The sequence below is a fragment of the Peromyscus californicus genome, unplaced genomic scaffold, assembly GCF_007827085.1.
Source record: "Peromyscus californicus insignis strain IS unplaced genomic scaffold, ASM782708v3 Scaffold_3__1_contigs__length_106647218, whole genome shotgun sequence".
Taxonomy (NCBI): Eukaryota; Metazoa; Chordata; class Mammalia; order Rodentia; family Cricetidae; genus Peromyscus; species Peromyscus californicus.
In genome coordinates this window covers 36,577,921-36,602,144 of record NW_026294551.1, presented here as the reverse complement: position 1 = coordinate 36,602,144, position 24,224 = coordinate 36,577,921, and the positions used below count along the sequence as shown (strand labels likewise).

The 24,224-nt window shown below is 39.0% G+C and overlaps 1 protein-coding gene across 1 annotated transcript in view; it reads right to left on the bottom strand.

Moving 5' to 3' along the window:
* Brip1 (BRCA1 interacting helicase 1) overlaps positions 1-24,224 on the bottom strand; it is a 145,613-nt gene that overhangs the window by 101,709 nt on the left and 19,680 nt on the right. Inside the window, exon 7 of the mRNA XM_052758486.1 lies at positions 2,231-2,521. Coding sequence (XP_052614446.1) covers positions 2,231-2,521 — 291 coding nt within the window. The remainder of the gene's footprint in view (positions 1-2,230; positions 2,522-24,224) is intronic.

Genomic DNA, 24,224 nt, shown 5'->3' with positions numbered 1-24,224 from the left:
TGGAGTTACAGACGGTTGTGAGCTGCCATGTGGTGCTGGAAATTGAACCATGATCCTCTGGAAGAGCAAGCAGCTCATGTTCTTCTAGCCTCTGAGCCGTCTCAACTGCTTCATGTGAATTTTTAAAAAACAAGACAGTCTATATCTACAACTTTTGAAAGAATTTGCCTTCCAGGCTCAACTTTAATTTTCTTTTCTTAATTTAAACAAAAAAATAATTTTAACAGACTATCTTTCCAGTATGGAGGGCGCTTTAAAAGAAACTGTGAACAAAAACACATGTGCCTTCAGATCAAGCCAACAAATCAGAAAGTTTACCCTTTGAGGGCTCTTAGAACGACAGCTCTGTGAGGCTGATAGTGAAGCCCAAAGCTCATCCCTTGATCCATGTAACAGAACCCGCGAGGGCGTCTGTCAGCTGGAGTGTTATCACACTTTAAACTCTTTTCACTCAATGTCAGTTATCTATTTATCATTTCTCTTTGGTAAACCAGCCATAGTAAACACAGACACCTATGGCGACTTTGTAATTGGCCCTCATTACAATACCAAATCACTCTGAGGGCTTGGGAACAAGAGAGAGCATTCGTGTGCACCCAGGAGGTAAGCACTCTGACATGGAGCCAGGACGCAGCAGGCCACCAGCAGCTATCTTTGCTTGCTTACATCACTAATATTCAAAAACAAAACAGTTGTTCATTTCAAGCCGATGGAAAGTTCTGAACATCCAAGTCTACTAACTTATTTTACATGATCCGAACTTCTGAGAATAAAGATCAAACACAAACAGTCCTGAAGGATTCTAGAACATACAAAATAAGACTATTTGCCTTAAATTTTTTCATTGCTTTTACCAATATATTTTAACTTACATATTTCCTATAAATGCATAATGATTTTACCAAGAACAAGTGAAAAAAGATTTTAAAAATATATAATGACGATGGCAGCCAGCATTTGAGTTTAGCAGAGCAGTTAGTCACTCACAGAAAAAGGTTTACTTAAACATGGTATTTGCAGTGTACCACAAAAACCTTTTCCTTCAGTCCCTTTATTCTTTATTTTATTTTATTTTTTTTTAAAGCATATACAGTGAAGAGATTCCACAGAATTCTTTAGTTAGTTAGAAAGAACTTAAATGGCAACAAAAACACTATAGAATTGCAATAGTGGTTTTGATTGAATAATTCTATATTACTCTTCTTTGCTCTGAACAAGTCACTCTAACTTGTTCACTGAACCCCTTACTTATGCTACATAAAGCTAAATAGCTATTAAAATATGTCTTGAATAGGCATTAAAAAAACCTGAGTAAAATCTCATCTGGTTAAAATAAAAAAACCAAGAAAGAAAAAACAATAGAAGATAATTTATTCATAATCTATGGTAGGAGTTGATCCATCAATGGAACAAAACTCTTGGGACTGTCATAGTCTTTTGTGTAGAATCAACTCTGATAAAAAATAGGAAGACAAAAAAAATTCAAAGTACACTATCATTGCTCACTTTATATACCGATTCACTGACTATTTCGGAGTACAATCTCATACTTACAATTTCAATTTTCAAGCAAATTAGCTACACCAAAAAACAGACTCCCAAAATAATATTGTCCAGTATTAAAATGGTGTCTACAAAAGCATGTCTTCTCTCATTCTACCCATCCTAAAAATTCATACCACTCCAATTTCCCTATAAAAATTTAAAACCATGTATATCATAGTTTTAAACTTAACAATCTCATATAATTTTTTTTAATTTGTACTAATTAGAACTATAAATTATAATAATCATGTATTTCAATGTTAAAAATTTCAAAATTTGCTCAGTTTAAACTATCTTATTTTGAAGTTTTTAAATATATAAAATATGCTGATTAGATCTACTTAGATAATATTCTTAAAGCATTTTTTATCCTCTCAGCTGACATCACTCATGTGCAACTATTTTGGTAGATGGATTTAAAATAAAAAGATGACATATGAATACAACAGAAATTAATGTCATAGAATTAAATATATCTATAAGTTTTAAAAACCAAAATCTATCAGTTTAAATGTGAATTAAGATTTTCTTATGGTAAAATATTTTTCAAGAAATATCAAAGCTAGCAATTAATTTGGTTTTCATATTATTTAATGATCACTAGAAAAATACAAAGAACACGTATCAAGAAATTTCAATCTTTTCAGCCTTATTTTTTTTCTCTATGTCAAAGAACTTTACTCACCTGTTTTCCATCCAGTAGTTCCATGCACTTTTCATTTCTGTTGAAGTTGCCCACTACTTCAGGATGAACACAAGTATGATCCCTGCTGGAAAGAACGGTCATTGGGACCCCTGAGTAAGCTGTCTTTCGGAGCTCTCTAGTGATCTGAGCAATCTGCTTGTGTGTGCGGGTCCCAAAATAAATTTTGGGTCTCTTGGATTGTCCCCCGTGATCTTTCTTCAGAGTGTTTGCAGAGTCTTCACTGTGTCCTTGCTTAGCAGAACAGCAGCACCTAGAACACAGGCCATCGAGCTGAAACAAGGAAAGAAAACAGGAACTGTCTGGGCTACCACACAACACACACTGTGACACCTCTCAGATCAAAGCCCTTAAGTAAGGATCCTAAGGGTCCAAGACGCTTTCAGACAGTACAGTCTCTAAATGCATCATTGAAAAAACTACACTCTTCACATTTAGTTCTCTGTCTTCTCAAAGCTATAAACAATGCTTCCATCTTTACATTCTTTCTTACATAGTCAATTCCAAACGTTTAACGCACATCTTAACACTTATCTTTTATAAAATTATCGTTTTTAAATGATAACACATTGGAAGATCATTTCAATTTCTCTTGGGTCACTGTGACATTACAGAACTGCTAGTTTTTCTCACAGCACGACTCAAATATTCTGTGTTTTTAAAAAGTATTTGAAAAGTGGTTAACAGAAGAATAGACATAACAAATTGAATCTGAAGCACCACTACAAAATGAGTCAAGAAAATTCTTCTCTAGCAAAGGCATGAAAATGAATGCAAAAATATCAACATTCAACAGTGAGTAAAAACAGGTAGTTTGCATGGAAGAAGTATGTCTGAAATCCAATTATATATGTGAAATGAAAACCCACCAGAAAAACTGTGACCAGAATAGCTCGCCCTGGACAAGCTCACTAGTAATTCAGTATCGTAAATGAAATCATGTAAACATCTCTTTAATACAGCAAAGGAACCTCAGGAATAGTCTAAAATTTACCTGATTTGAATTCCTGCCTCCAAATTCTGCCCTCCACCCCCTTTTTTGCAAGTTTAATGCTATGAGAACTCACAGATTCTTAACTAATAGCCCCTTCAAAGCTTCAAGTCCTCCACCAAACGAGACAGAATGAAGCTTCATTTAAGAGAAATGCTGTGAAACAATCACTGAGGGAAAAAGGTGAGCAGCGCACTCATTTTGAAGAATTTACACTGGAAAGATTCGGTTTTGTAGAGAAAATACTCTACTTACTGCATTAAAAACTGTAATCAGTAAGATTAGCCTTCATAAACAAATGCTAAGTCATAGTATGTTACACCACAATACTGGAGATCAAGCTGTCTTTTAGCCTCTGCTCAGTGGGAAAGCAAGTTCAAATTACTCCTGGTCTCGCTCAACCTTGTCCGCCATTAAATATTACAATACATGATAGAATGGATGTAAATGTGACCCTTCTGGAGCTGTCACTCACAGGGATAAAAGGTTCACTGATGTGCCAAATAAACATTCAGTCAAAGCAGATAAAGTTACAGTCATGCTGGAATTGTTACATTCCCCTCTCAGGTTGCCAGTAACAGCAGATTTCATTACAGAGTGCTGCCACATTAAATAGCCAGTTCCAAATATCCTGCCTTCTATATTGAATAATTACTTATTCACTGAAAGGATAAAAGAAGTTATGAATGGGGCCCTTGTCAACAGTGAAGCAGGAAACAGCTGACTTGTGGTTTATGTTACATATGTTGCAATATCTAACAACTTATACTCACAGAGAAAATGGAATGCAAATTATATCATGATATTTGCTCTGAATTGTTTTTTGGTTTCTGTAGTGACCACGTTAGTTAATTAACATACTAAGGAACTAAGGTAACTACAGGTACAGAATTAGTTTACTTTTTCGTATCTTCAGACTTTTTACTCAATTACTCTATTTCTCTTCCTATAATGCTGTTGAATTTACTGGACTATTACACTGCTAGGGCCCACTAAATCATTTTGTCCTATATGGATATATTATATAGAACCCTAAAAAAATTCAAAATTAAAATGGCTCTCAAGGCTTAGGAAACTCCTTTTTGGGGGAATACTTTTCAACATTAATTTCACTTAATATTTACTACGGACTGCTTTTAAATCTACCATTTTTCCTGACTCTCTTTCAAAAAAGAAAGTACAGAAATACCTTAGTATTTAACTTACAGACCTTCACATATATGCAAACACCTTTCATATAATTATTTTCAAATAAAAAGGAAATACTACCATAATAGTTTCACAACTTGTTATTTTGATTTGAAAATCCTACATTTTAAGATGAGTGAATTTGGCATCAATAACTCAGTTCTCATCTTAAAATGTTGTATCGTGGCTCTGTTAACAAAAGTTCATGATTACATTTTTTTTTTAACTAGGATAGATTTAGATACCACCAATTTTTACATTTTTTTAATTCAGAAAAGTATAAGCCACAGATACTTTCATTTGAAATGTGTTATGCTTGTTAACTTTTAAAGTGATCTGAAATAATTACGCATCCACGAATTCAAGGCAGATGCCTTAAGGCAGTAGTTAAGCAAGGAAAACAGAAGACTGAAATTAAGACACTCATGTCTTGTTCCCATGTACTACTAAATAATTATTTCTTTAAAAATGATCTTCCATTGAAGGTACTACTTAAAAGATCTGAGAAAATTGTATTTGAAGATAGAAAAGTGATATGAAAGCAGAATAAAAGATTTTAAATAAGCATTTATCTAATAACAAAAAGGAGCTGCTTGCATCGAAATTATTAACTTTCAACGCTGAAAGAAAACACAAGATAGGATCTGGATAACAGCAATGACAGAAGATTAGAACACTCCTTGACCCATGAATAAGCTGCTACTTTACGGCCTTTCTCTGAAACCTTTGGACTTAGGGGTACTGAAACCATCAGATGAGTAAAAGGAGAGAGCTCTGCATCTCTCCTTAGCTATTTTTTCTGCTAACCAATAGTAGGTTTATTTTTCCATAGAATGGTTGCTTTTTGCTACTGCTCTTTAAACTTACAGAATTTTTATCACTACAAAATAAAATTTAAAACTATTAACTCTCATCCAGCATATTAAAGACCGACAACAGGTAAAACACACGTTCCCCCAAACTTGTTAACTCTATAACCTGTAAATGTCAATGAGTTATGACCAAGCTCTGTAAAAACGGTTTCCTCTTCACTTCTAGAAACTACCTTTAACAAAAGGCAATAAAATCCAAGATCCATAGCAGCAACAGCAGAGTATCATTTAAAGAATATTACAGGGGACACATGTGGACAGGACAGGAGTCACCTGCTCAAAAATTCTCAATGGGAATGGGAATGGGAAGCTAGCAACCAAGAATATTTAGAAAATTTTCTATGTGTTCAATAATAACATCTAGTTCCTCTTTTGTCCTATTGTATAAAGATATACCTAAGTTCTCTGAAAGAGAGGAGGATTACAAGTTTTGATTTTGAGAGAAATGTCAGCTGCTCAGTCTTGCCACTATTCCTTGCACAAAGCTGTGATGAGCAACCCCAAGTGTAACATACTAAAACATCAACTGCTTAAGCATCACAGCTCTCTCCAAACTTTCCCTACACACTCCCTGCAAAACAGTATGCCTAATTACTTGAAAAATAAAATGAGCAAGGCTATGAAATATTTTTAGAAAAAGAAAATTGGGAAAGAGAAGTTAATTTCCCTGTCAACACTGAGGCAGGAAACAAACGGCATTGGTTGATGTTACATACATTGAAACATCTAGCAACAGGACCACAGAGAAAACGGGAATTCATCCAGTTACTCTGCTACTGTGTGTACCACATAACTTCTAAAAGTAGGCTATGGATTGAATCCCCAAAGCAGACCAAAAAGAAAATATTTATTATGAACAAAATAAATATTTAAGCCAGGTGTAGTGGCATACACTTGTAATCCAGCATTTGGGGAGTGGAGGCAGGAGGATCAGGAGGAGTTCAAGGGTATTCTCAGCTACATAGCAAGTTTGGAGACAGTGTGAGACTCAGTCTGAAAAAAATGTGTGTGTGTGTGTGTGTGTGTGTGTGTGTGTGTGTGTTTGCGTGCTCTCCCTCTCCCCACCCCCTCCCTCCCTCTCTCTCTCTCTCTCTCTCTCTCTCACACACACACACACACACACACACACACACACACACACACACACACACACGCAGAGAGAGAGAGAGAGAGAGAGAGAGAGAGAGAGAGAGAGAGAGAGAGAGAGAGAGAAGGAAAAGCCACTATGTGGAGGGGAGAATAAATTAAAAACAAACCTAGTAATTCACATTTCCCCTAGCTTTCAGCATGCATAGCTATTTTTCCAACCCACTACAAATTCCTTAAGTACAGCAACTCACATTTCTTTGCATAACTCATTCACTGAGTATGTAAGTATAACTTAAACTGTTTCCATTGGAGGACTGTGGCCCAGTGTCCCCAAACAAACTACTGTAGTCTAATATCACATTTTTAAAGCCTGATAGATACTTAAGTTCTAATTTAAAGTGAATTAAATGTGATAAAGATACTCCAATAATCAAATGACTACCCTTTAAAAGCAAAAGCATGGGATAATTTACTATTTTTTGAAGTCAAAGAATCATCTTATGCAAATATTTGAGCCACTTGATCTGCAAGCAACAAATATATATCCTGAGAGGTTCAATATTAATAATTACCACTTATTAAAGCTGTCCCTGAATGAGGCCCTTCACACTCGGTATCCCATTTCATTCACCCATTCAGTCAAGAAACTTTAGAATCCTTGGTTCTACCAAGCCAAGTAGAAGACAATGACAGGGGTCACCAGCCTCATCTACAAAGAGGGTTTCTCTCTCTAACTGCTCTACAAGGCGTAGTCTGTTTACCAATACCAGTTTCATGAATTAAGAAATTGTTTCTAGTTAGTTCTGTGTGCATTATTTTTCTGATGCAATTGCAAAATATTCCTAGGATAAACTATATACTTAAATTCATAAATTCCTTAAACTTGTTGTTTGAATTAAGTATTTTATATCAAGATCCATGTTAAATACAACAAAGGAGTGGGAGAGGAGGATCTTTCCATTAAGAAACGATTTACAGCAACAGTCAGCAAACTTTTTTTCCCTAGCAAACGTAGTTCAAGGGTCAGAGTATAAATATTTCAGGCTTTGCAGGCTATAAAATAGCTGGGCACCTTTAATCCCAGCATTCAGGAGCAGAGGCAGATGGATTTCTGTGAGTTTGAGGCCAGCCTGGTCTACAAAGTGAGTTCCATCCAGAACAGCCAGGGATATATAGAGAAACCCTATCTCAAGAAAAAAAAAAAAATGAATGAAAGGAAGAAAGGAGGAAAGAAAGAGAGAGAGAGAGAGAGAGAGAGAGAGAGAGAGAAAGAAAGAAAGAAAGAAAGAAAGAAAATAAAGAAAAAAATCCATGTGATTCAAATGTGAGAATTTTTTGTTTGTTTGTTTGTTTGTTTGTTTGTTTGTTTGAGACAGGGTCTCACTTTGTAGCCCAGGCTAAGATTGAACTCTCTCTCTATGTAACCCAAAATGGTCTCAAAGTTGATCCTTTTGCCTCAGTCTCCAGAATGCTGGCATTATAGGAACATACCTCTAAACCCACCCACCCCCTTAGAAAAGGATTTATTTATTTATTGTTATTTTACATGTATAAATGATTTGCCTGAGTGTATGTACATTTACTACATGTGTGCCTGGTGCCTAGGGAGGTCAGAAGAGGTCATCTGATCCCCTGGATCCAGAGTGCTGGGAATTAACCTGAATCTTCTGTAAGAACAAGTGCACTTAACTGCTGAGCCATCTCTCCAGCCTCAGGAAAGGATTTCTTAAGATAATAAACCAGTAGCAAAAATAATTGAAAATGTAACTTCATTAATATGTAAAACTTCTATTTAAAAAGATACCTTCCGGCTGGGTGGTGGTGGTGGTGGTGGTGGTGATGCACGCCTTTAGTCCCAGCACTCCGGAGGCAGAGGCAGGTGGATCTCTGTGAATTCGAGGCCAGCCTGGGCTACAGAGTGACTTTCAAGACAGGCTCCAAAGCTACACAGAGAAACCCTGTTTCGAAAAACCAAAAAAAGAGATACCTCCCGTAGTCCCTGGACTCCTACAACCTCTATAACACACTTACCCCTGTAGCTGAGGCAGGAGGTCTGCAAACCAATTCAAGACCATCTTGGCAACTTAGCAAGACCTTACCTCAGAGTAAAACTTTAAAAGGTCTGGGTACTATAGTTCAATGGAAGATTATTTGCCTAGGTTCAACAGTCAACATCCAGAATTACCAAAAAAAAAAAAAAAAGAGCAGCAGCAGCAGCAGCAAGAAGATGCCTCCCAAGATAACTAAGGAAAAAGGAAGGCAGAGACTAAGATGTTTGCAATGCATAAAAATAAGTAAAGGTATCTGAAACACAAGATTTTGATAACTACACTTTAAAAAGGCAAACATAGTGGATGGATAGCTAGGAACAGGGAAATCAAACCAGACAAAAGCGGAAAGACCGATGAATACTCAAGAAGATTAACAACCTAATGTCTAGCCCATCTCAGTAATTAGGAAAGTGCTAATTAAGACCACAATTTCCCTTTACGCCCACCAGACTGGATGTTGGAAAGAATATGGAACAGCTCTCATACAGGACAGACCCATGCACAAACTGGCAGATCGACCTTGGAGAACACATTGGCGACCTAGTAAAATCAAAGATACGTAAGTTCTTTGGGGGATCGAGAGATGGCTCAGTGGTTAAATGTGCTTGCTGCTCTTCCAGAGGACCCGAATCCGGATCCCAGTACCCATATTAGTTGACTCACAATGGCCTGTAACTCCTGCTCCAGAGATCTAATAACCTCTTCTAGCCTCTGCATGCAACTGCACGCAAGTGCATTGTACCCACACAGATACATACATACACATTTAAAAATAAATCTTTAATAAAATATCTTTAGGCCCAGCAAGGGTCTAAGTATGCATGTTAGAGGAATTTTTAAACATTAAGACTGTTACACAAGGGATATGATTTGCCCCATTGTTGTTGTTGTTTTTTTTTTTCTGAGACGGGGTATTTACTCTGTAGAAACTGGCCTGGAACTCACTATTGGCATAGGCTGGTTGCAAATTCACAGTAATCTTCCTGCCTCAGCCTCCCTAGTGCTGAGTGTACAGGTATGAGCCATCATGCCCAACTTGATTTAGTAGTGGGGAAACTATGATGAGTCTTTCAACAGAATAGACAATTAATAAGGGGTTTCCCAACCAATGAAAAATATATACTTACATAGAAATGAACTAGAGCTTTATGTACGAACATATATACAACATAGCAATGTTGAACGAGTATGACCTAAATGTAACTCTCTCTATAAAGTCCAAGTAAGTTGAAGGTAGAGATAAAAATATGAAACTTTAAGTAGAGAATTAGGAAAGACTACTCTAGTTAATAATCACAGTGGTAAACAATATATGGGGGGCCCGAGGTGGGGGACTGTGATGTGGTACTTGCCTAGCATAGACAAAACTCTAGGTTCAACCCCTAACACATACTCCTGTAACTGTACAACCTTGGAGGGAGAGGCAGGAGGCTCAAAAATTCAAGGTCATCCTACTGAGGGAGATTTTTGTTTTGTGGGGGTGAGGGTGTGAGGGTTGTTTGTTTGTTTGTGAGACAGGGTCTCACTGTGCAGTCCTGACTGGCCTGAAAGTAAGATCATGTAGATCAGGTTGGCCTCAAACTCAAAGATCTGCCTGCCTCTGCCCCACAAGCAATAGGAATAAAGGAATGCGCCACCCATTCTGTGCCTAGGAAATCAGTTTATTTTTAATTTTTAATCATTTATTTATTCTTATTTTTATGTGCATTAGTGTTTTACTTGCATGTGTGTCTGTGTGAGAGTGTCAGACTCCCTGGAACTGACAGCTGTGAGCTGCCACGTGCTGGGAATTGAACCCAGGTCCTCTGGAAGAGCAGCCAGTGTTCTAACTGCTGAGGGAGCTCTCCAGCCCCGGAAACCAGTTTTTAAAGTAGTGATTCCACAACTGTTATCAGGAGCTTAAAAAGAACCATGACTAATTTGGGTGAGAGCTTTACTCTAAACTTTGTCTGATTTTAGAGGAAATGAAATGGCAACAGCACTTCCTTGACAACCAACCTGGCCACCACACACATCTGCTCCACACAGGGATAATAAGCAAGGTAAAGTCAACAGCAGGTATTTTAACAGAGGTCTGACTACTGCTTTTAAACTCACCTTAGTTTTAATATCCATTAATTATCTAGTATAGCATAAGGCTAAAAAACTGAAATGTTTCTACTTTACAGGTTAAAAAGACAATCAAAAGGAATTCTTCAAGTCATTGCAAAATCCACTAAATATATAGAGGTCAAATTCAAAACCTTAAATCCTACCATCTAACCAAGTAAAAACATAAAAACCTTTTCCTTTTTTAAGAGTTATTTTCTATCTCTCTGTGTTTGTGTTTTTTTGAATATTTGCTACTCGTGTGTGGATACCTGAGGAGGGCCAGAAAAGGGTGTCCTTTGCACTGGAGTTACAGGCTGTTGTGACCTGCCTGATACTGGTATTGGGAACTGAGCTCTCAAAGATCAGGAAGCCCTCTTAAGCACCGAGCCACCTCTACAGTTCCTTGTCCTTTTTTATTACCATTTTTATTAAATGTATTCTTTGACAGTTTCACTCACATACATAATACATCCGGCTACTCTTGTCCCGGCTTTCTCCTATCTCCCTTTCATCCTGGCAGCCCCCCTTCTCCCTACAAGCCTCTTTCTCATACTCAGGGCTGTGTCTTGTGATCTATTTAGTTTAACCAGGGCTGTCTGTGTGACCACGGGTTTACTTTAAAAAGCCACGCATATAAAGGGCCAGTAGTAAAAGGCCAATTAACATAGAATTATAATACAAGCTGTGAGGCATGAAAAGAAGGCTTACTGTTAACTGGATTGACCATTTGCTGCTTTCTAAGCCATCTAAACAGATACTGAATGCCTGTTGTACAAAAATCTCACAAAAGCACACACTTCAGTAAGACAGTGTGACGTAACTGTACCTTTTCAATCATTCTCTAAAAAAAAAAAAATTTAAACAGTAGTACCCTGCTGCCAGTTTCATGATTAAACTGCACAAAGCAGCTGCTTATCCACTCACAGCAACCAGCAGGTGAACCTGATTCAATATTTATCACAGGCTTTTACAGATCACTGCTAACCAAGCAAACGTTTTAATTAAGTTGGAACGTGCTTCAAAGAGCTCATTCAAGATGTCAATCAGCAGGTATGGGATCAGATACAGTGTCAGGTGAGAGTGTGTAATACAAATCCACAACTTTCTTCATCCCATCTCTGTAAATTAGCCTGCTCTAAGGTTCAGACTCTGATTGTAACAGACTGCCAGTCTCCTGGAATGTGTAACTGAAGTCACTCAAATTCTATTGTGAAGGTTGTAAGCAATATGTTAAACTGCAGTGGGCTAGCACATTAAGACAGATCCTTTTCACGGCTGGGTTTTGATACCCTAAGTGTTTGTTACCCTACTCTCCACTTACTGTTTACTTTCTTGCCCAGTGTAAATGGAAATTCCTCAACACAGTAGCCCTAGTCTCTGAAAAGTCTTGTTTCAGTAGAATTAATCAAAAAGATCCAAAGTAGGATAATTTTTTTTTTTTTTTTTTTTTTTTTTTTTTAAAGATTTATTTATTTATTATGTATACAGTGTTCTGCCTGCATGTGTCCCTGCAGGCCAGAAGAGGGAGCCAGATCTTATTACAGATGGTTGTGAGCCACCATGTGGTTGCTGGGAATTGAACTCAGGACCTCTGGAAGAACAGCCAGGGTTCTTAACCTCTGAGCCATCTCTCCAGCCCAAAGTAGGATAATTTTTATCTAAGTTTACATAAGAAAAATGCGTGCAATAAGAAGTCTCAGTTTACCAAACATAGGGAAAAGATCAACCTGTTACACCGTACAACCTCTCCCACTAGCACTGTATGCAGATACAGTCAGAGCTAAAAGTCCTGAAACAGTGGTGAACGTCACTGACAGATTTCAAGAAACACCTGCGGTATTAAAAAAAAAAAAAAAAAAAAAAGCTGGCTCATATGATGATGGCCTATATAATATATAAATTATATAAGCCTATAATCCCAGTATCAAGGAGACTAAGGCAGAAAGATTCCAAATTCAAGGCTATCTTGGAATACACAACCAGACTTGATCTCAAAAAGCCAGGCATGGTAGTTCACACCTATAGTCCCAGCAGTGGGGCACTAAAAGCAAGATGATCAGGAATTTGAGGCCAGGCTGAATACATTAGATCTTATCTAAGAAGAAAAGGAAAAATGAAATTTTCTTTTTAGAGGACTACTGCAAATTTTAAGTGGAGTAAGTTTCTAAACTCACCATTGTGCAACTCTCACAACTGATTAAGGGACTGAGGCATGCTGCCCACGTGGATGTTAAAATATTGGGAGAGTTGGGCATGGTGGCCCATGCCTGTAATCCCAGCACTCTGGAGGCAGAGGCAGGAGGATCTCTGTGAGTTCAAGGTCAGCCTAGACTACAGAGTGAGTTCCAGGACAGCCAGGGCTATAGAGTGAGACCCTGTCTCAACAAAACAAAACAAAACAAACACAAAAAACAAACAAAAAACCCCACCAAAATCATTGAGTGAAAAGCTTTTGGGGGAAAAAATAACCACATAGTCTCAAAGATCACCCCATGGGCTGGAGAGATGGATTGGCAGTTAATTGCACTTGCTGCTCTTGCAGAGGACCCAAGTTTGGTTCCCAGAACCACACTGGGTAGCTTACAACCACTTACAATTCCAGTTCCAGGGCATCTGGCACCCTCTTCTGGCCTCCTCAGACACCAGCATGCACCTAGTGCACATATATGCTTGCAATCACACATATATGCACATCAAATATAGTCACGTGTGGTAGCACATGACTTTAATCCCAGCACCTGGGAGGCAGAGGTAGACAGAAGACTCTGAGTTTGAGGCCAGGCTGGTCTGTATAGCAAGTCCTAGGCCAGCCAGGCATAAATAGTGAGAGCCTGTTTTGAAATAAACATTTTTAAAAAGTCACCCAGGGATTAACCAGCAATCACAAAAGCTTTAACCAAGTGGTTAATTCAGCATCAACTGTGCTGAAACAAGACAGGTGTTCATGTTTATACTCTAAACACCTAGGAGAGCCAAGACAGGAAGATTACGTTTGAAGCCAGCCTGGGCTTAGTGAGTTCTAGGCAAGCCTACTCTACACAGTGAGATCCTACTCCAAAACAACACAAAAACAATGATAAGATAAACTGGTTTCATATGCATCCTGATATAAGAAATGTCATTCTGAGTCCTTGATTCTAAAGCCAACAATCAAGGTTGGACGTAGATCAGTGCTTGCTTAGCACAAGCTAGACACACTCAATACCCACAGAAGTACATGAAAATTCAAACAGGCATGAGAAAGAATGTAGGAACAGAGAAAGAATGATAAAAAGACATACATTTAGTTGGTAGAAACTGATCCACTGTACATTTATGACAATGTACACCTGTACATTTCAAAAATACTTAAAAATACCATCCATCAAGACTGGAAGTTAGCCGGGCGGTGGTGGCACACGCCTTTAATCCCAGCACTCGGGAGGCAGAGCCAGGCGGATCTCTGTGAGTTCGAGGCCAGCCTGGGCTACCAAGTGAGTTCCAGGAAAGGCGCAAAGCTACATGCAGAAACCCTGTCTCGAAAGAAAAAAAAAAAAAAAAAGACTGGAAGTTATTTTTATTTTCTACTTTATGATGTTTCAGCATTGTAATTTTTTCTGTGCATGAATGTTTTGCCTGCATGTATGTATGTACCCCACGTGCATACAGGAGCCTGCGGAGAAAAGAGGAGGACAGCGGATCTCCCGGAACTGAAGTTACAGGCAGTTATGAGCCTCCATGTGGGTGCTGAGAATGGAACCTGGTCCTCTGTGAGAATAGCAAGTGCTCTTAACTGCTAAGCCATCACTCACTCCTCCATTTTGGTATTTTTCAAACTTCTTCTATGACTCTTCTTAAATTAAATAAGAGAACAATACCATGCTATAAAGTCATCTTGCACACACTGACCACGATGCTATCAACAGAATCAATAAAGTAATTCTGTGGGCTGGGGAGCTAGCTCAGTTGGCAACTTACTTGACTTTTGAGCATGAGGATGTGAGTCTGGTCCCTAGAACCCACATAATAGAGCTAGATATGGTGGAGTGCACATATAATCCCAGTTCTGGATTGAGGCAAACAGGATCCCTAGGGTTCACTAGCTAGCCAGCCTGGCCTAATCTGAGCACTCCAGGACAATGAAGACACCCTGCCTCGATGTGGATGACATAAGACAAACGACACACGCACGAACACATATCTGCAGGTGCACACGTGTGCATACACACAACACACAAAACTGTTTTGGTTCTATTATGGCCATTGAAAATTAGTTGTCATCATCCACACACAAATCTCTTAACTCAGTGCCTTCCCCCAACAGACTCTTCTCTAGTGATGGATGGTTCAATATCTGACTAGTCAGTGTACTTGCCATTAGCCAGATGAGAACACTGAGCACTTGAAAAGTAATTAGTGTAACTAAGTGAATTTTAATTAACTGAAATAGCCACAGTTGTTATCCAAGCCAGCTTTCCTACACCGAGCACGAACGGCTGGGATAAAATGTGAAAGCAATTAAGAAAGAGATCCTTGACGATCTGGGTCTTTTTGTTGTCGTAACAGACTGGGAAGAGACTCACTCCTCTAACAGCGTGGACACATGCTACTGCCTGTGTCAGTGAGTGCAAGTGAGTCAGCACGTCCCAGCAGAGTTGTCCTCTGTACTCTTGGTCCCTGTAAGGCTACCTCATCAGCTGTAAGCTGGCATATTTTGGGTCACAGCCCCAAAACAGGGATGTTTCGTCAGCATTTATAGACTTGTTCTGGTGTCAAATTTGAATCAGCAAAAACTATGCTCAGCAGGTGCATTTATCACAAAACTTCAAAATTTTAACATCTTATTTTTTCTTAAGTTGCTACAGTCAGCCCACTGAAAACTGTCTCTTTCAATCCCGGAGTTTGTTAGGGCATCTTTGTTTCTTGCACTACGGGCTGCCCAGAGTGGTGTGTGTCCACTCGAACAGAGACGGGAAACTGTAAGACATGATCGAGACCTGCACCTTAGCTTTGTGGAGTACTTTTCTCCTTTTCCCTGCTGCTGTTCACGTTCTGGTCCTCCAATTCACAGGTCACTCTAACACCATCCTGCATTCTCTAACTCTACTCAACAGCTTCAGTCCTTGTGCTATAAATATAAATGCTTCCTCTTTTTCTAATCACTGTGACTCATGGGAACATTTGCAGAATTTTCTAGACATTTCCAACCATCAATATTTACACTACATAAGTGAAGAAAACAGTGAGTAATGCAAACGGGCTCTTGGCCTCATGCAGGATCTCAGGAGGAATCTGCATCTGTGCTCCACCCTGCCCACCTGCCAGCTTATTATCCTTTGTGGGAGTGCTTGTTTGGGGTAATGTGGATATTCATGGAAGAGATGTATCACAGCTGAAGAGACACAGGAGGAGGTGTGTCATGTGCCCGCCCCACGCTTTGCCCTGCCAATTGGAAACACTGAATCCACCTGTGGTTTGGTGTCTTGTCAGTTCTTCTGGTTCACTGAAGCAGAAAGACAGATAAGAGTGCCTCCATAATGTCTGTCAAAGTGATTGGCCATAAGAAGGGCACACTCATCCAAGGTGACTAATACTGTCATTTTTCATGTACCTTATTGTATTTTAGGACAGCCAACTCAAGCATCTTTGTCATAAGCTCATTCTTCTTGTGAGTGGTGTATGACCATAAAGTCTCAACACAAAATGACACAGAGTCCTTCTGAATGTTGTGGTCAAAGTACATTCTCCAGCTAAGACCAGCCTTTGCTGATCGAGAGAAACTCCTTTCTTATCCTGGATCTTGGCCTTTGGTCTTTCCCTAAGGGTTTTGCAAAAATGTGCATCTTGGGACAAGAGAGATGACTCAACCACTAACATCAGTTTCTGCTTTCCGAGGACACAAGTTTGATTCCTACCACGCATGCTGGTGAGGGGGGTCTGAGGCCCTCTTCTGGTCTCCACAGGCACATGGCATACATTCCCACAAACATACAGATAAATTAAAATATAAACTAAATCTTTAAAAAAGGATTTATCTCGACACACTTGGTAGCACACACGTGTTAAACCCTGTATTCAGAAGGCAGAGTCAGGCAGATCTCTGTGAAGGCAGTAACTTCTGGCTTCAATTACTAAGACTGAAATAGACTGCAAGAGTTCTCTCTAAAAGGCAAAGAATGAATACTTTAGGTTTTATGGGCTATAGAGGCTACTCAGGTCCTTTTATTCTATTTTGCTTTGATTGAGACAGTCTCACTATGTGCTAGGTTGGCCTAGATCTCTCAAATTTTAGTATTAGGTGTAGCACCATGTCTGGTCCTCAAATCTACTGCTAAAAAACAAAATATAACAGATCATGTCTAAATGAATGTAAATTATTCCAACACACACACACACACACACCAGTTAACAAAAAAAATTCTTTATAACAACGGACATCAGGCTATAATTAGCCTAATAAGCCATCATGTCACAGCCATAAGCCCATACAAAAAAGATAACATCAAAATGCATGTGTCAAAACAGGCCAGCAAAAAATTTGAATTTTAAGTCTTTACTACGACCATACTGTATCAAATAAATAAATAAATAAACAAACAAAAGCTATGAATTATAAATTTTATGATAAAAGTATACATATAATATACACTAAAAATACAAAAATGACTACAAATTCCTGGTGCTTCCTCAGTATTATTCAACTCTTCTCACAAAGACCCCTTATATATGTTCTTATGACTTGCATTTGGTGACTGTAACATTAGCAAACCCTACAGCAACTCAGAAAGCACTTGCACCCTGTGGTTTGTTCTCTTGCTTCCCTTGAAACCTGTGAGAGCCTTCTAGATAATGACAGCTACCCACACTAGCATCCTAGCCAACCAACAATGAACCCCTTAAACTAGGGCTGATTTCCTAACCTACCGCTGATCATAGCACAGAGGCCAGCCAACACTAGCAGAAAATATGCACAGCTGAGGCCAGCCAAAATGCAGACCCCAAAAGTAAACTAAATAAACAGTTACACGGCAATGGACAATGTATATGTTCATACACATGTATACAAGTACACATATGTAAAAGCAGAGCACAGGCAAAAACCTCAGGGACGGACAGAGGGGATAGCTGAGTAAGATTAATGTTAGTAACTTACTCATATGTTTTGATGGTTCCCAAGTTTTCTTTAATAACTAGATACTGCTTTGGTATCCAGGAAATAAAAATGTCATCCTCCAGTCCCAGGCACTTTGGGAGCTGAGGGTTACTGTGTAGACATGGACAAGTCCAAGAACCACAGCACACACACACAACCAATCCCTAAAAAAATGGCATCAAGAAACTCCAGTCACGAAGATACTAATCTCTTCAGGGGGTCGACCCCAAGTTCCCAAGGAGCACGTGCTCTGCCCACAAGCACAAGACAGGCCTGATGAAGATGCAGGCAAACAACGGGAAGGTGACGGGACGTGGGCAGAGACCATCAAAGCCGCTGTGAAGCCCAAGGCCGTCAAGTCCAAGACGCCAAAGGGCCCCAGCACACAAACTCAGCCATCTTGCTTTCATCACTCCCCACAAGCTTGGGAAGTGGATTCAAAGTTACACAGCCAAGGGTTGTAGGCTGTGCCAACAAAAGCCCAATGTTCAAACCAAAGCCAGGAGCACAGCTCCAGCTCAGGCCCAGGCTTCAGCTCTAGCCTAGAGTCCTAAGGGTGCCCAGGCACCTGTGAAGACCCCACAGAAAAGGTTTCTATCTGCCAATGTGAAGACAGATGGGCTGGTGTGACACACCTACACACTATTTGCAGATGATCAGTGCCCTGTGCTGTTTGCACAAACAGACTTGAGGCAAGATACATTAAAAAAAAAGAGAGAGAGAGAAGGAAGGAAGGAAGGAAGGAAGGAAGGAAGGAAGGAAGGAAGGAAGGAAGGAAGGTAGGAAGGAAGGAAGGTAGGAAGGAAGGAAGGAAGGAAGGAAGGAATGGAATGTCATTAAAAATACAAAATTACAAAAATACAAAATTCTGGGCCAGTAAGATGGCTCACTGGGTAAAGATGTCAAATACAGCACAACACACACACACACACACACACACACACACACACACACACAAGTAGATGTAACAAAAAATTTAAAAACATACAAAATTCAGAGACTAGAGAAATGATAAGAACACGTCCTGCTCTTGCAGAGGACCCCAGTTTGGTTCCCAGCACCCACGTCTGAGGCTTACAACTGCCTGTAACGTCAGCTCTGGGGATCCAACACTGTCTTCTGGACGCCTTAGGCACCAGCATTTACATACACATTCCCAAACAGGCACACGGTATATACGAAATTAAAAAAAAAAAAAAAAACTTTTTAAAAATACAAAAATTAGTTCAGGCGGGGCTTGGCAGAGCATACCTCTAGTCCCAGCACTTGGAAGGCAGAGGCAAGAGGTAGAAGGATCTCTGATTCTTCGAGGCCAGCTTGTTCTACATAGTGAATTCCAGGTCAGCCAGTGAGACCTTGTCTCAAAAAAAAATAAAAAAAATTTGCCGGGCGGTGGTGGCGCACGCCTTTAATCCCAGCACTCGGGAGGCAGAGGCAGGCGGATCTCTGTGAGTTCAAGGCCAGCCTGGTCTCCAAAGCGAGTTCCAGGAAAGGCGCAAAGCTACACAGAGAAACCCTGTCTCGAAAAACCAAAAAAAAAAAATTTTAAAAAAAAAAAAAAATTTTAAAAATTAAAAAAAAAATTTCGGACACGGTCGTGTATGCCTTTAATCCCAGCACTTGAGGGGCAGAGGCAGGTGGATCTCTGTGAATTCAAGGCCAGCCTGGGCTACAAAAGGAGGTCCCGGATCGCCAGGGCTACAGAGAAACCCTATCTCAAAAAACAAAACAAAACAAAAAAAGTTCAGTTTCAAAAAGGATTTTCATTATTTCCAGTAAATATTTAAAGTCTAAAAATATAAACATTCTTGACTTAATATATTTGAATAAATTAACAGATTTTAAATTCTAACAGACAGTTTGGGGATGATTACAAATATCCAGAAAACTAGGAAAATGATAATAGACCATAAAAAAAAATCATGGTTTAAGGAGACTCTAATCAAAATTAAGTGGTATTACAATTGTGATAATTCAAATATTGGAAGGCTCAGGAGAGTTAACGAGAGGGCGGAAAGGACAATACGAAGACAACAAAGGAACATAAAACCAGTAGTAACTGAAGAGAAAGGCAAAATAAGCAAATTTCAAAAAAAGACAAGTATCAGACTAAACACTAAAATGGTTGGAAACCATTGACTTAGAAGTAAAACTGAGCAAAGAACACAAGCAGGGAAGGGTCCCTTGGTGTTCCTGTTTGAAGCTATGTTGGACTCTTTGGTTTTTACTATACACGTGTCTACGGCAGGGTGGGGTGGGAGGTTGGGGGGGGTGTCAGAAACCAGTGAAATGTATATAACAACTCAGAATAGGGTAAGAGTAAAACCATTAAAGCAGGAGATATTATTCTTTAAGTAATCCTGGGAAAACTGGACTTCTACTTAAAAAAACATACAGTTAGAGCCTGACCTTACACGTTAAAATAAATATTAAGAGATGGTAAAGTGTGGTAGCATAAGCCTTTAATCCCAACACTAGGGAGGCAGAGGCAGGAGGATTACTTTGAGTTCCAGGCCAGCCTGGTCTACATATACAGTTCCAGGCCAATGAGCTACATTGTGAGACCCTGTCTCAAAAAAAAAAAAAAAAGTTTAAATATAAAAATAAACCTATGAAAACCAAGAAAAATGTGTTGTGCATTTATAGAAAAGGATCTAGAAAGATTCTCAAGCGTCTACAGCATTTATCTGCAGGAAGCCAAAGCAGGACAGAAGTACTAGGGAGAATATCTTGGTTTTACTCTGCTAACTTTCACTGTTAGAATTTTTTTTAAAGACTAGTTATTACTAATCATTTCTTTTAAAAACTGAGTTTAAGCCGATCATGGAGGTGTATACCTATAATCCAATCATTCAGAATGCTGAAGCAGGCGAGCCAAGAGCTGAAGGGCAGCTCAGGTTGCATAGCAACATGTCTGGAAAAAAAGACAGCAACAAAAAATTTCTTACAATAAAAATCAAGCCTAGGTCCAGAGACGGCTCAGCAGATAAAGAGGCATTTGTTGTGCAAGCCTGGCGGGCAACCTGAGTTTAATTCCCAGAACCCGGAGAAAAGTGGAAGGAGACAACTCACTTCACAAAGTTATCCTCTAGAGGCTGGAGAGATGGCTTAGTGGTTAAGAGCACTGGCTGCTTTTCCAGGTTCAATCTCTAGTTCCCACCATGGTAGCTCACACTCACCTCTAACTCTAGTCCTGGGGATCTGACACTCTCTTCAGGTTCTGTGGGCACCATGTACACCATGCACCATGTAGTAAGTACACAGACACACATGCAGACAGAGCACCCATACACATAACACAATTGCTTAAAGAAAAAGGTTATCCTCTGCCACACATGCACTGTGATCATCTCTCTCTGATTTACAGACTGACTACTAAAGATCTGTTGATTCTATTTTGTTCTCTTCTATTTTATTCTACATAGGGTCTCACCAGATTGGCAACAAATAAGCTATGGAGCCCCCAGGTTGGCCTTGAATTCACAATTCTACTGCCTCAGTCTCCTGAATGGTTAACTTACAGGCCTGAGCCACCCTCACTAAAGATATTTTAATGTCAGGCATATTAAATAATAAAATCTATTTTCGCACACATTTTTAATCACCAGCTAACAACAAAAATTTCCCCTTTTTTTCCTCTTGTCCTCATTTATAATCCATGCATCTTTATTTTAGAACTATTTTCTAATCATGATTTCACCATTTACCTGTATGACCATGGTCAAATGTAGTATCTTTTAAAATTATGTGTATGTGTACATGCCTGAGTGTATGTATGTTCACCACAAGTGTGTGGGTGCCCTCAAGGACCAGAAGGGAGCCTTGAAATCTCCTGGAACCAGAGTGACTGTCAACTGTGGGCCACCAATGTGGATGCTAGAAACTGAACCTGGGTCCTCTGCAAGAGCAGCAAGTGCTCTTAACCACAAAGCCATCTCTCCAGCCTCTTAGCCATATCTTTGGGCTTCACTTTTTTCAACTATCATATTAACATCTGCTCTATTTTCTTCACAGTGCTGAGGTTAACATCAAACAAAAGAACACACAAATTATTTGGTACAATATAGATTCCAAAAAGCTACTCGCATATCATTCTAATTCCTTGAGAAATCAGGCTACTGTATATAAGTGATTGGCATAGGTTTTAAAATTCTGTTCTCTGTATTATGTTTCAACTAGTTATAATATTATTTAACAACTTGTTCCTCTGGAAGCTACAGAAGCCAAAAGTTGTTTCCAGTTTTTTTATTTATATTATGTATCAACTTACTTCCTAACTCTTGAAACTTATTGCTTAGTATCTTCCTTGAGTATTCTAATACATAAAAGTTAGAACAATACATTTTGTTTTAATACTACAACACTATTACACCCCTTAAGTATATAGATCTGACCAAAAGCCATAAGCTACAAGTAATGGAGAAACATGCATTTCTTTAACTTAGGCCTTTTTCAAAAATTCATTTTTCTACCAATACGTGAGTACTAAGTAGAGGCTTATGCTAGATGCTGAGTATAAAAATATGAGAAACAGATATTGTACTTGTTCTCATGAACGACTTGCCAATGAAGCAAACAAGGCAGATGAACATGCACATGATGGTAAGCTTTGAAAACACTGCAAAGAAAACAGGCAGGATGCTAGGAAACCAAATGAGAACATCCTATCCTGCAGCGATACTTACAAAGTACTGCACACTGTGTGGCCGCACAATTTTGTGTAACAGCACAAAATTGAACTGTCTTTCATCCCAACTCTGGGGGAATTTAACTACTCTAACCCAGCTTCTTTACTCAACAGCCTTGTGAGATGAACACGTTACTTAAGTCTGTGCCACAATTTTCTCTTGTAGAATTAGGGGAAACAATACCTTCCTCATAAGAATGATATAATAACTAAGTCAAATGCTTTCATTTTACTTTGAAATTAAGCACAAAGAAAAATTAATATAATTTGACAATAAAAGTTAACTCAGATGAATCTGTATTTTCCAAGTAAATTAACATTCCTAAACTACTTAGAAAAGTATCCTAGCACACAATAAGCATCATCGTAAAATAGTCATTTTAAATAAAAGTAAAACTGAGAAAATGACTTAAAAACTGTTCATTTTTCTCATGAGATCTTAGGAGACACCTTTAAGCAGAAAGAGAAAGACAGAGATATATGGAAGAAGGGAGGGAAAGGAGGGGCAAAGGGTAAAGGAAAAAGAAAACGGGGCCCCAAAGGCTCCTGGGCCACAGTTTTTGACAAAGGTCAACAGCGCACTCTGCTGGACCTAAGTCTTTCCTACACACTGAACAAAAAAGCTGCTGCTTGCTACACTGAATCAAATAGAATTACTATAATGAATTATTTAATGCTATCATTCAGTTAATACATAAACACTGGAATAAGCATAAAACATGTCTGCAGTAATACCTTACTCATTATAAAGATTTGCTTAAAAATATAAGTAATACTCCTAAGAAAATGATTATGACTTCTGGAACAAAGCAGTATTAGACTATTATTATATTCCCCCAAACACAATGCTTCTCTTGACAATATTCTGATCATGTGAAGAATGACGACTTACAAGATTGCTAACATATGAATTATTGTAAGAAAACGAATCTAAAAGCCAGGTGTGATGGTTCACACCTGAAATACCAGTTCTCAGAAGTTGGAGGCAGGCTGAAGGTTAAGGTCATTGTTAGTTTCCCTAAGAAGCTGAAGGCCAGCCTGAGACAGACCAGACCTGTCTCAAACAAACAAAACAAAAGTACAATTAAGAAGAAAAGAATAGGGGCTGGAGAGATGGTCCAGCAGTTAAAAATACTGGATCTTCCTGAGAATCCAAGTTAGATTCCCAGCACCCACATGGCAACTCACAGCTGACTGTAACTTCAGTTTCAGGGGATCGGGTGATACACTTTTCTCACCCCTATGGGCTCTGTACACACGTGGTGCACGTATGTATATGCAGACAAAACACTCATACACATAAAAATAAAAGAATTAAAAACAACAAAAGTAACTTGGAGCCACTCCTGCTCACTCTCAAGAGTTCTTTCTCATTGTTCTTGAATAAATCCACATTCAGCAATGACTCAGAGGTTAAGAGCACTTGCTGCTCTTCCAGAGGACCTGAGTTCAGTTCCCGGCACCCATGGGAGCATTTCGCAACCACCTGGAACTCCAACTCGAAGGGCTCTTGCACCCTCTTCTGGATTCCACAGACACCAGCACACATGTGCACACACAGAGAGACACATATACCTAAATAGATAAGTCTTTAAAAATAAATCTATGTTTAGTCTGCTTTAAGGAAAGTTCAATCTACAACGTTCAGAAAGTGAGCCAGATGCGGGTAACAGACTGTTACTGAAAAGAGAGAAGGTATTGACTCTATTTTTTCTTTTCTCTTCCTCCTACCTGCAGGGATAATATTTTTATTTGACCCTCAAAGACTGAACTTCTGGTATGCCTCACAGTGAAGTTAATAATTCCCCTTGAGATCATTCAATACTCTGTACTTAGCCTGCTGTCCTACTGTGTTCTCAGCCTGCTTAAGTTTAA